The sequence below is a fragment of the Stegostoma tigrinum genome, chromosome 1 (genome assembly GCF_030684315.1).
Source record: "Stegostoma tigrinum isolate sSteTig4 chromosome 1, sSteTig4.hap1, whole genome shotgun sequence".
NCBI lineage: Eukaryota > Metazoa > Chordata > Chondrichthyes > Orectolobiformes > Stegostomatidae > Stegostoma > Stegostoma tigrinum.
The window spans coordinates 188,899,334-188,912,713 of record NC_081354.1 but is presented as its reverse complement, the minus strand read 5'-3'; the positions used below and the strand labels follow the sequence as shown (position 1 = coordinate 188,912,713).

The 13,380-nt window shown below is 45.1% G+C and overlaps 1 protein-coding gene across 1 annotated transcript; it reads left to right on the top strand.

The window, feature by feature from the left end:
- The first annotated feature begins 889 nt into the window (after nucleotides 1–889).
- zgc:64106 (uncharacterized protein LOC393348 homolog) lies at nucleotides 890–11,961 on the top strand. Its single transcript, XM_048535843.2, has 6 exons — nucleotides 890–1,242; nucleotides 4,725–4,964; nucleotides 6,660–6,749; nucleotides 6,979–7,170; nucleotides 9,967–10,076; nucleotides 11,682–11,961. Exons 1-6 carry the CDS (start codon nucleotides 1,065–1,067, stop codon nucleotides 11,886–11,888), a joined length of 1,017 nt encoding a protein of 338 aa, XP_048391800.1. The 5' UTR covers nucleotides 890–1,064; the 3' UTR covers nucleotides 11,889–11,961.
- The last annotated feature ends 1,419 nt before the right edge of the window (nucleotides 11,962–13,380 follow it).

The following is a 13,380-nucleotide window of genomic DNA, read 5'->3' as shown; positions in this document are numbered from 1 at the left end:
ACCTGCACATCTGCCAATGTGGTATACTGCATCCATTGTACCCGGTGTGGCTTCCTCTACATTGGGGAAACCAAGTGGAGGCTTGGGGACCGCTTCGCAGAACACCTCCGCTCGGTTTGCAATAAACAATTGCACCTCCCAGTCGCAAACCATTTCCACTCCCCCTCCCATTCTCCAGATGACATGTCCATCATGGGCCTCCTGCAGTGCCACAATGATGCCACCCGAAGGTTGCAGGAACAGCAACTCATATTCCGCCTGGGAACCCTGCAGCCTAATGGTATCAATGTGGACTTCACCAGCTTCAAAATCTCCCCTTTCCCCACCGCATCCCAAAACCAGCCCAGTTCGTCCCCTCCCCCCACTGCACCACACAACCAGCCCAGCTCTTCCTCTCCATCCACTGCAACCCAAAACCAGTCCAGCCTGTTTCTGCCTCCCTAACCGGTTCTTCCTCTCACCCATCCCTTCCTCCCACCCCAAGCCGCACCTCCATCTCCTACCTACTAACCTCTTCCCACTTCCTTGACCTGTCCGTCTTCCCTGGACTGACCTATCCCCTCCCCACCTCCCCACCTATCTCTCTCCATCTTCGGTCTGCCTCCCCCTCTCTCCCTATTTATTCCAGAACCCTCTCCCCATCCCCCTTTTCTGAAGAAGGGTCTAGGCCCGAAACATCAGCTTTTGTGCTCCTGAGATGCTGCTTGGCCTGCTGTGTTCATCCAGCTCTACACTTTGTTGTATCTCATCCCAAGACCAACCCAACTCCTCGTTCGGACACAGCCTGTCAATCTTCTCTCCCACCTATCCGCTCCTCCGACCTCACCGACCCATCCCGCCCACTGCCTGCCCGCACTTACCTATCACCATCCCACTTAACATCCCCAGCCACACCCCTCCTCTATTTATTTCTGAAGAGGGGTTCTGTACTGTGTTGTCCCTTCACAGGACGCAGCTCCTGTTGAGTAATTTACAATCTGTCAGAAGTTTCCGAGATACTAGTTAATAATTCATTGTTGAGAGGTCAGTCCCTAGTGTCGCAACTTCGCTGACAGTGAAAAGCTATGGAACTTTCTCAGCTTCCCGCTCAACTCCTTTCACTGATCTCTCACCCTCTGTGGTTTCTCGTTGCTGTGCTTCTGTCTCTCGTTGTCAGGCTGCAACGGAAAGGCTCATGGAAACCGAGACAATGTCCAGTGGATCTCCACGGAAAAACTGCTATCGTTACTGGAGCGAACACAGGTACGATTTCTCCGTTTGATTCTCTACTCGATTCCCCACCTGCGCTCTCGGTCAGCGCGGTATTCCCTCTAAATCCGTGCCAGGAACTGTTTTGCAGAAAATAAAAAAAAGCTGAAACGAAAGGCTGGTACTGATAGAGGGTGGGGTGGGGTGGGAAATAGCCCCTTTATAAAGAAAGATCATAAAATGCCTTTCGCAACATCCCAAGTGGTTTCAAGTTAAAGTTCAGAGATAGTAGGAACTGCTGATGCTGGATAATCTGAGATAACAAAGTGTAGAACTGGATGAAGACAGAAGGCCGAGGAGCAGGGAGGCTGACATTTCTGCACTTGGCCGTTTTTCAGAAATGGGGGAGGAGAAGGGAGCTCTGAAATAGAGGGGGACGGGAGGCAATGATGGAAGGTGGATAAAGGAGCAGATTGATGGAAGGTGTATTTTCTCTTGCATCAACGTTGCTGCCTTTACTCATCACTTTAATTCTACGCCCTCTTGTTCTTGTTTCTTTCACAAATTGGGACTGCTTCCCTCTGTTCAGATAGACAAACAGGAGGCTGGAAGAACACAACAAGCCAGGCACCATCTGAAAGAAAAGGACACAGAAGGGTAATATCTGAAATATAGCCTGCTCCTTTCCTCACTTTTCAGATATTACCCTTCTGCCCCTTTCTTTCAGATGGTGCCTGGCTTGTTGTGTTCTTCCAGCCTCCTGTTTGTCTGGCTTGGATTCCAGCATTGGCAGGTTTTTGTTTTCGTTTGCTTCCCTCTGCCTCCTTTATCCAGACCACGCAGAATTTTGAAAACCTCAATCAGCTCTTCCCTCAGCTGCCTCCTGTCCAAGGAGAACAGTCCTAATGTCTTCAATCTTTCAACATCACTGAAGTTCCTCACTCCTGGAACCATTTTCATCTGCACTGTCTCCAAGGCATTTGTGTAATTTCTAAAATGTGGTGCAACAACTGATTTCTGGTTTCAAGACAGATTTCTGAATAACCAGTCCCAGACTCTGTGCATAATTCATTGCCAAACACTGGTTTTGTTTCTTAAACAAAAGACTTAACATTTATTATACACAAAGTAATGTTGGCAGAGAGAAAATTTAAACAGGCTGATTAACATCTGTGCTTTAAACTTTGTTCTCAGCTGCAACACAGAAAAGGGATAAATGAGAAAATTAAACTGAAATGTGATTCATGATGCATTGCTTTTAGGTGGAAATGTGGGCTCTAAAGCATTGAAAAGGTTCACTTTCTCAGTTCACCCAGACAACAGCAGTGACTGTTGTAATTCCTCTTTTTGGGTTCTGGCAGCTGAGCTATCAGATCAGGCAGAGATTTCAAATCTCTGCACTGTCATGATAGCATCCCAGAACCACCTCTCAGACACCAGTTCAAAAAAACTTTAAACTCAGAATAAAAATTGAATGAACTGCAGCTGCTGTAAATCAGAAACAAACAAATTGCTGGAAAAGCTCAGCAGGTCTGCCAGCATCTGTGGGGAGGAATCAGAGTTAACACTTTGGGTCAAGTGACCCTTTTTCAGAACATTTTCTTGTTCCTGATAGGCTGATCAAAGCCTCAGTTGTCATCCGACAATAATCAGGGCAGGACTTATATACTTAATGGGAAGGTCCTAGGGAGTGTTGCCAAGCAAAGGGACCTTGATCTGCAGGTTCATAGTTCTTTGAAAAGTGGAGTTGCAGTTAGATAGGGTAGTGAAGGAGGCATTTGGCATGCTTGCCTTTATTGGTCAGTGCATTGTGTAGGATTTGGGAGGGTCATGTTGCAGCTGTGCAGGACCACTGTTGGAATACTGCATGCAGTTCGGTCTCTCTGCTAGTGGAAGGATGTTATGAAACTTTAAAAGGTTCAGAAAAGATTTACAAGGATGTTGGAGGGCTTGAACTACAGGGAGAGGCTGAATAGGCTGGGGCAATTTTCCCCAGACTGAGAGTCTGGTGAGTGATCTGAAAGAGGTTTGTAAAATCGTGAGGGTATGGATAGGGTGAATAGTCCAGGTCTTTTCCCCAGGTGGGGGAGTCCAAAACTAGGGGGCATAGGATTAAGGTGAGAGGGGAATGATCGAAAAGGGGAATGAGGAGCAATTTTTTCCTCAGAGGGTGGTGCTTGTGTGGAATGAGTGACCAGAGGTGGTGGCTGATGCTGGTACAATGATAACACTTGGAAGGGTACAGTCTTTTTTTCTCTGAACATAAGCTGCCCCAAAGTCCAGCAATCTTTTCCAGCTCCTTATTTGAAGTTGATAAAATAACTGACATGGCAGGATGCAGTACAGCAGTTGTGCAAACCCTAGATGATGAAGGGACAGTGCTCCAAAAGCTGGTGATTTTTAAATAAACCTGTTGGACTATAACCTAGTGTCATGTGACTTCTCACCCAGTGCAGGAGGAAAGTAGAGAGAGAGAGGACCCAAGCAATTTTTGCCACAGCAGGGGAAAAATATATCAGCTTCCAAACCCCAACAAAACCCTGGCTCTATGGGAGCCTGACCCCACTGCTTCATGCTGCTTCTATTATTCTACCTCAAGAAACCCAAAGCCTCACTCAGTGCTTACTTTATGGGCTTGGAACAGATGGCTCGCTCCTGCTGTCACAACCTTTCATCACAAAAAAGGTCAAAATACACCCCCGAAGCCGTAGTGTTATCACAAAATAGATTCAACCAGCACAAATAGCCAATTAGTCTGTGCACCAGTTATCAGTGACAGCACTGAGGAAGCAATGGCCTAGGGATATTATTAATCCAGCTAATGTTCTGGGGACCCAGGTTCAAATCCTACCATGGCAAATCATTTGGATTAAAATTCAATAAAGAACCTGGAATTAGAGGTCTAGTGATGACCATGAATCTATTGCTGATTTGTCTGGGAAAACCGTCTGGTTCACTAGTGTCCTTTAGGAAGGGAAAGTGCCATTCTTACCTGGTCTGGCCTACATGTGACTCCAGACCCACAGCAATGTGGTTGACTCTTAGCTGCCCTCTAGGCAATTAAGGAATGGGCAATGAATGCTAGCCTGGCCACGATGCCCTCAACCTGAGAGTAAATAAGGGAAAAAGAAAGTCTGACTGAAACTTGGTTTATGCTTTCTGGGTGAAGAATTTTGCACCCCTTTTAAAATATTTACCTTTCATGAAGGCTCCAGGGATAGCAGGCCTTGATTTCCAGCACATTACCCCAGTGATGTGCAGCATAGCAACATTTTCAGACAATTTCCTGCAGATTATAAACAAGTAGAATCAGTTTATCTTTGGATATTTATCTCATCTGCTGTAGAGAGAGGGGATGTTGCAAAAATTCTCTGCTCTCGGATTTATAGACTGATACTGCACAGAGACCATTTGGCCCATCCAATTGAGTCTACCCTTTCAAGTCAGAATCCCATTCAAATCTAGATCCAGTTCCCAAAAGGAAAATGACTGTTTTGCAAACCCCTTGTCAGGAATGTTTTTTAAACTGTGCTCAGGCATTGGGAAGTACATTGCACAAGACCTTGCCCAGAGAAATGCCCGTGTGATCCTGGCATGTCGCAGCGCAGAAAGAGGGGAGAGAGCACAGCGAGAAATCCGACAGCGGACGGGAAACAGTAACGTTCACCTCTGCATTCTGGACACCAGCTCCTTGGAGTCTGTGCGGAAGTTTGCAGAGCAGATCAGGACGGAGGAGAAGCAATTGGACATCCTTGTAAATAATGCAGGTGCCTCAGGTAAGGGTGAGCTTGAGTAATGTGAAGACAGTGACTAAGCAAAGGGGTAGGGAAGGGCCTGGGACTCTTCCAGAAACCATTGATTTTTGACAGATTTTCGGTTACTTTCCCAGTGTGTCATCAAGTAACTCAACCTTTAGAACTAAAAGATATTAGTTTCCAGTGACTTTAATATTGCTGTCATGGCCAATATGTAGTCTTTCTCCTGTCCTATGACCCTACATGCCAGTGTCAATGTGACTGATTTATACTGCTAATCCCTGATATACCCTGTTGTATGCCTTCTCTACATTAAATTTAGAATTTAAAAATTCACAATTAGCATTCTTTCATAGACATGAAATTATTGATTTATTATAAAACAATAATTTTTGGTCATCTTCAAACTTGTTAAATCTACAGCCCTCCTCCAAGCCATCAATTTGTATTGTAGATAATTGTATAGCAGTACTGATTCCTGCATTTCTTCACTAGTTACAGGCTGCCATCCTGAAAATGCCTCCCTTATCCCAACTGTCTTCTATTTGTTAGTCAATCCTGTACCCAGGCTAACATACTGCCTCCAACACTGGGCTCCTATTAAATGGTGAGGATGTCATCAACAAGCAGCATCTGCTCAGCAATAACTTGCTCAGTGACGCTCAGTTGGGATTTCACGAGTTCCTGACCTCACTACATAGGAACAAGAGTGGGCCATTCAGCCCTCATATCTGTTCCACCATTCAAAGGCTGATCTGTGGCCTAATTCCAAATGCCTGCCTTGGGCCTGTATCCCTCGATACTCTAGATTAATAAAAATGTGTCTATTTCACATTTAAGAATTGAATTAGCATCAGTTGCAGTATCCAGTGTCTCCAGCCATTTCTTGGTATCATGTGGAGTGAATCAAATTGGCTGAAGCCTGGTGTTTGTAATGCTGGAGACCACTGGAGGTGGCCGAGATGGATCATTCACTCGGTGCTTCTAGCTGAAGATTGCTGCGAATATTTCAGCTTTATCTTTTGCATTTATTGGTATAGAATCACTCAATACCAGTCTGTTCTAATCATAAAATGGGTTATTTCATATTGGGCTAGGGAGGTGGGTAGAGCAAGTCGCTGGGATTGACAGGTCCTTTTCCAATAAACAGGAAATTAGATAGGTCTTCGGTCCAGAGAGAATAGGAACTGCAGATCTTGGAGAATCCAAGATAACGAGGTGTAGAGCTGGATGAACACAGAAGGCCGAGCAGGAAAGCTGAAGTTTTGGGCTGAGACCCTTCATCAGAAATGGGGGAGGGGAAGGGGGTTCTGGAATAAATAGGGGAGGGTGGATCAAAGATGGATAGATCCACCTCCCCCTCTCTCCCTATTTATTTCAGAACCCCCTCCCCTACCAGCCCCCATTTCTGACTCATCTTCAACCAGGAGCACCATGTTTTATAACATACAACATACTGGGTGGTTATTGGTTGCGGCCTGAGGTATCAGTGGCCCTGTTATCTTGGGTGAACCTGGACTCGCTCCCAGCCTGGTCCCATCCTAAACCCAGATTCTTGGTCACTTCACCACCCCCCCCCCCCCCCCCCATCCCCCCCACCACCAGATCCCAGCAGTGAAAATAGCCTGCAGTGTTTTTACAGCAAAAAGGAACTGGAGAAACTTTATCGTGGGTCATAACTGCAATGGATTATTGCAGCAAATGTTTCCCTCACAGGTTTGGACCGGGTGACTACTTCTGAGGGTCTTGAACTGACCATTGCTACGAACCACCTCGGCCCATTCCTCCTGACCAACCTGCTACTGGGTGAGTGCTTCACTGAATAAATGTTCATCTTCAGAATATAATGATTCATCTTCACTTGTCGTCTTCACTCTGCCACAATTCATCTTCAGTCATTCATCATCCTCTCCAATCCATCATTAACTTCACTGTATCATCATTATTCATCATTAGTCATTCATCATTCACCTTCACTCAATGATCACTTGCATTCTGCCGTCATCCACCTTCACTCGATTATATTCATCACCAGATTTGCTGAAACACTCCTCCAGTGCCCGGATTGTGAATGTCTCTTCAATCAATCACCATCGTGGAAAGGTTGACTTTAAGCATTTCAAAGGAGAGAATCTGCCAACATACTGGAAGGAGGCGATGTACAGCAACACCAAACTGATGAATGTATTATTCACGAACGAACTGTCTCAGCAGCTCAAACACACAGGTACAAACAGCACTGAGGACTGGGACTGATGCAGGAGTGGACCTTTGGTACACTGACATTCAACAGTTGTACATTCAACACTGCTGACCTAAAAGGACTACATGTTTTGGGCATTGTAGTTACAGACTCCAAGCTCTATGATTTTGAATGTGAATATAGGAGGAATGGTTAATAAGTTTTCAGATGACACTAAAATTAGTGAGATACTGGTCAGCAAAGGTGGTTACCTCAGAACAATGGATCTTGATCAGATGGGCCACTGAGTGTCAGATGGAGTTTAATTTAGATAAAATGTGAGGTGCTGCATTTTGGAAAGGCAAATCAGGGCTGGAGTTATATACCTAATGGCAAGGTCATGGTGAATGTTGCTGAACAAAGAGACCTTGGGGCTGCTGATTTGTGGATCCTTGAAGGTGGAGTCACAGGTAGACTGGATAGTGAGATGTTTTTAGTACAGAGATAATGGGAACTGCAGATGCCGGAGAATTCCAAGATAATAAAATGTGAGGCTGGATGAACACAGCAGGCCAAGCAGCATCTCAGGAGCACAAAAGCTGACGTTTCGGGCCTAGACCCTTCTTCAGAGCTCTGATGAAGGGTCTAGGCCCGAAACGTCAGCTTTTGTGGTCCTGAGATGCTGCTTGGCCTGCTGTGTTCATCCAGCCTCACATTTTATTATGTTTTTAGTACACTTGCCTTTTATTGCTTGAATATGGGAGATCATGTTGCAACTGCACAGGACATTGATTAGGCCACTTTTGGAACACTGTTCTCTGCTCTCCCTGTTAAATGAAAGATGTTGCAAAACTTGGAAAGGGTTCAGCAAAGATTTACAAGGATGTTGCCAGGGTTGGAGGGTTCGAGCTAGAGGGAGAGGCTGAATAGGATAGGACTATTTTTCCCTGGAGTTTGAGACTGGGGGTGACTTTATAGAAAGTTAATGAAATCATGAGGGGCTATGCAAGGGTGAACAGCAAGGTCTTTTCCCTGGGGTAGGGGATTCTAAAACTAGAAGGCATCCTTTTTTAAGGTGAAAGGGGAAAGATTTAAAAGGGACCCACAGTGTATCTTTTTCAGAGGGTGGTGTGAGTAAGGAACAAACTGCCAGAGGAAGTGGTGCAGGCTCGTGCAATTACAACATTTAAAAGGCATCTGGATAGGTGCACGAATAGGAAGGGAGCAGAGGGATATGGGCCAAATGCTGGCAAATGAGACGAGATTAATTTAGAATATCTGGTCAGCATGGACAGGTTGGACTGAGGTTTGTTTCCTTGCTGTACAGCTCATTGACTATGACTAAGTGAGTGGGCAAATATCTGGCAGATGGAGTACAATTGAGGTCTTCCATTTTGGTGGGAATAACAGTTAAAAGGATGATTATTTAAATGGTAAAAATTGCAGCATGTTGCTGTGCAGAGGGACCTGGGTGTCCTTGTGCATGAATCACAAGGTTGGTTTGCAGGTACAACAGAATTAAGAAGGTAAATGGAATTATATTCTGTATTGCTAAGAGTGAGTTTAAAAACGGAGGCTATGCTGCAGCTGTATCGAGTCCTGGTGAGGCCACACCTGCACTGTGTGCAGTTTTGGGCTCTTCACTTGAAGAGATATACTAGCACTGGAGGGGATGCAGAGGAGATTCTCTCGGTTGATTCCAGAGTTGACAGGGTTGGATTATGAGGAGAGACTGAGTAGTCTGGGATTATACTCATTGGAATTCAGAAGAATGAGGGGAGATCTTATAGAAACATATGATTATGAAGGAATAGGTAAGGTGGAGGCAGGGCAGTTGTTTCCGCTAGCAGGTGAAACTAGGACTAAAGGGTATCACCTCAATAAGGGGAAGCAGATGTAGGACTGAGTTGTGGAGGAACTTCTTCACCCAAAAGTTTGTGAATCTGTGGAATTCCCTGCCCAGTGAAGCAGTCAAGGATTCCTCATTGAATGTTTTTAAGGCAAAGATAGATAAATTTTTGCACAGTAAAAGAATTAGGGGTTATGGTGACTAGGTGGGTAAGTGGAGCTGAGTCTACAAAAAGATCCTATTGAATGGTGGAGCAGGCTGGGTGGGTCAGATGGCCTGCGCCTGCGCCTGCTCCTGTTTCTCATGTTTTTATGAAAACATCAGAAACCAGAACAACGGTCAGTGCCGACTTCATCCTCCCTCAGTACAATCTTTTGAAATCAAGTGTTATCTTTGCCAGCTCCTCACATTCCCTTTGATTCAATTGTTGTCCAAAGATTGATCCTGGTGCTAAATATACTCTAATATAAACTCAAACATTTGAGTGCTCAAGAGTAAAGAATTCCAAAAGGTTCAAGATGTGTTCATTGCAGATGTTTTGCCTCATCTTAGTCCCATGCAGATGTATTCCTAAACTGAGAATAGACCCTCTCACTCAGCCCATCTGCTGGGAACGTTGTCTAACCCTAACTACCCTGAAGTGTTAACTCCATAAAAATAATTCTCCCCTGAGTGTTAACTTCCCGAAGCATCCATCCGATGTAACATTAATCCAACAATCACTCAGCCCCTCCATGAAATCTTAACTTCTTCCTTTGATACATTCCAACTATGGAAAGAGGGTGGTGCAGTTAGTTTTGGTTCTTCTTGGAGTGAGTTTGGATCAGTGTGATGGGCTGAGAGGCCTCTACGTGTAGTCTCCAGCTGAATGGTTGAGTAAGAATCACGGCAACTTGATGGGGCCAAGGGGGTGGGGAATATTGGATATTTGAGTTTCACTGGGCCTTGTGTTGGGATTCTGTCTGACATTCTCCCTGCTGATTTTCCTCCAGGAGTGACAGTGAATGCTGTCCATCCAGGAGTGGTGATGTCGGAAATTATGCGGAACTACAATGTGTTACTGAGGATTATCTTCAACCTGATTGGAATCTTCTTTTTCAAGGTCAGAACTCATGAAGTTGCTTGTAAACTGGCCAGAGGCTCCACTGAGTTCCTGGTCATTTGTGTGTTGGTAACTAGCAGAGAAAAGACTTGCGTTTCTCTACCACCACTTACGTTTTCATAACGTGCCAAAAGCTACAAATAGGAAGAGGCCACTTGAACTGTTCCACTATCTCATAAGAACACTCAATCTGTGGCCTAAGCCCAGCCATTGCACTTTGGCTCCTGTCCATTTAAATAAAGGCAGTACAGAGATTGGATAGGTTGGGGGCTGTTTTAATCAGAGCAGAGGAGATTGGGAGGATGTGATTGAGATTTTTTAAAAAAATTGAGGAACATGGGGTAGACCAGAAGAGACTTCCCCTTGACGGAGGGCTGAATGACCAGGGGGTACAGGGAGGTTTAGGGCTGATGTGAGGGAAAAGCTCTCATTCAGAGGTTAGTGGGAATCTGGAACTCTCTGCCTATCAGGATTGGGGAGGCAGAAACCCTCATAGTATTGACAAAATATTTAAATATTTACTTGGACATATGAGGCCAAGTGCTAGGAAATGGGATTAGAATTATTAGGTAGCTGTTTTGAGTGGTGAGAGTCCCAAACTTTACTGTCTGCTGAAATCTTTCCTGAATTCACTCCTGAAATGTCTGAGCCCAGGACCAGTGGAAGTACCAAGATAATAAAATGTGAGGCTGGATGAACACAGCAGGCCAAGCAGCATCTCAGGAGCACAAAAGCTGACGTTTCGGGCCTAGACCCTTCATCAGAGAGGGGGATGGGGGGAGGGAACTGGAATAAATAGGGAGAGAGGGGGAGGCGGACCGAAGATGGAGAGTAAAGAAGATAGGTGGAGAGGAGAGTATAGGTGGGGAGGTAGGGAGGGGATACCCTGGACTGACCTATCCCCTCCCTACCTCCCCACCTATACTCTCCTCTCCACCTATCTTCTTTACTCTCCATCTTCGGTCCGCCTCCCCCTCTCTCCCTATTTATTCCAGTTCCCTCCCCCCATCCCCCTCTCTGATGAAGGGTCTAGGCCCGAAACGTCAGCTTTTGTGCTCCTGAGATGCTGCTTGGCCTGCTGTGTTCATCCAGCCTCACATTTTATTATCTTGGAATCTCCAGCATCTGCAGTCCCCATTATCAGTGGAAGTACTTTCTGTTTACCCTGTCAATTTCCCCTTAATGTTTTGGTGACTCTGACGGGCATGGATAGGGGCTGATGTATCTGAGGGGCAACTCTTCTTTTTTTGCACAGAGGGTGGTGTCTGTGTATGGAATGAGCTGCCAGAGGAAGTCGTAGAGGGGAGTACAATTAAACATTTAAGACATTTGGACAGATACATGAATAGGAAGGGTTTGAGAGATATGGGCCAAACACAGGCAAATGGGACGAGTTCAGTTTGGGGAAACCTGGTCCAGCATGGACAAGTTGGACTGAAGTCTGTTTCTGTGCTATATGATCTTTTGACCAAATATATATGCATGAAAATGGAAAGTTTTATATATTTCTATTTTCAAAGCTGTTTGGAATTCAACTGATTATTTGAGCAATTTGGTTTGTTGGTCTTTTGTTGTATTGATGTTCTGAATTATCTTGTGTTCCAGTCTTCAGAGGAAGGAGCTGTGAGTTCCATCTACTGTGCTGTGTCAAGGGAAATGGATGGTGTCTCTGGAAAGTACATCGACAGTGACTGCTTTCTCACTCTGCCCAGCCCTTTAGCACAAGACCAAGCCTTAGCTAAAAAGCTGTGGGAGGTCAGTGAGTCATTCACTGGCCTTGCAAATGACAAGAGTCAAGTTAATGCAATGTGAATCATTCCTTCAGGTGTCTCCTCAGGCATTAAACTCCCCTTTCAACATGAGCCATAACTTTGCAAGTCTCCATTTCCTCAAAGTTCCCTCTGTCTCCTGCCCTCATATGCAGCGAGGCCTGGAGTTGACAAGTGGCCAAGCAATATTCAGGCCATACAATGACCATCTCTAACAAGAAACAGTCAAACCATCATCCCTTAACATTCAGTGGTGTTACCATTGCTACGTTTCCCCCACAGTCAACATCAAGAAACTGAATGGGACTTGCCATATAAATACAGTGGCTACAAGAACAAGCCCATGGTATGCATTCATAGACAATGGCCTAGTGGTATTATCACTGAACTATTAATTCAGAGATGCATGTAATGTCCTGGGAACCTTCACAAAGGGCGATTAGGGATCGGCAAGAAAGCTGGCCCAGACTGTGATGCTCATATCCTGTAACAAAGCCCCCATACTGCACTATGGTACTTCCATTGTACACTATAGAGTGACAGGCCACTTGTCAACTCCAGGCCTCGCTGCATATGAGGGCAGGAGACAGAGGGAACTTTGAGGAAATGGAGACTTGCAAAGCTATGGCTTATGTTGAAAGGTGAGTTTAATGCCTGAGGAGACACCATATAGTGACAGTTGTATGTGCTTAAAAAAAGCTTTTAAAAGGGGATTTGTTGTTAACTTTTCACTATGTTAAAGCCACCCTTTTAAAATATAAACATGGATTCACTACAATGCAATAAAAGTCTTAGTCCTCCAGACACTCCACATTTTCATTGATTGAAATGAGCGGTCACTTGAAATGAGAGCCAGTGTTGTCAATTAAGCTTGAGGCTCAGGTATTTCATTGGGGTACTGGTTGCTCAGGATCTCAGCCAAGAATTCAGTTCCAAAGTGCTGCCAGAGCTGCAGAATTTCTCTGGCACTTTCTGTTGTGATTTTTAGATCTCCACAATGTTTTCATCGTAATACATTAAGGGGGCTTGGCTGAGACAACTATGAGATGAATGTATGTCGATAAAGCAGCACTTTGGTCTGGTCGGAGATAGTATGCTCTTCAGTCATTCACTACCCGCTACCTGCATCCACACATCACCATTCCATCTACCTTCCTCTAGCTCCACCCCTCTTCCCTCTATTTATTACCCAGCTCCCTGCCCCTTCCCCATCCTGATGAAGGATCCTGACCTGAAATGTTGACTTTCCTGCTCCTCTGATGCTGCCTGACCTGCTGTGTTCCTCGAGCTTCACACTGTACTGACTTTGGTCTGGTCAGCCAGACCAAGTCAAACAACTTAGCCTATCAAATTAAAATACTAAAACCCAAGTCTGCTTACACTTCACTGGGATGAGGATGTATTGTAGCATTCTATATTATGTTCTAGCTCGCATACAAATCAACTTGTCAATGGACTCGAGAATAGAACTTGTTCACAACCTGGACTGTCCTTAAACGTAGAACATGGTGTCTCTCTGAACTGGTAAGAGATGG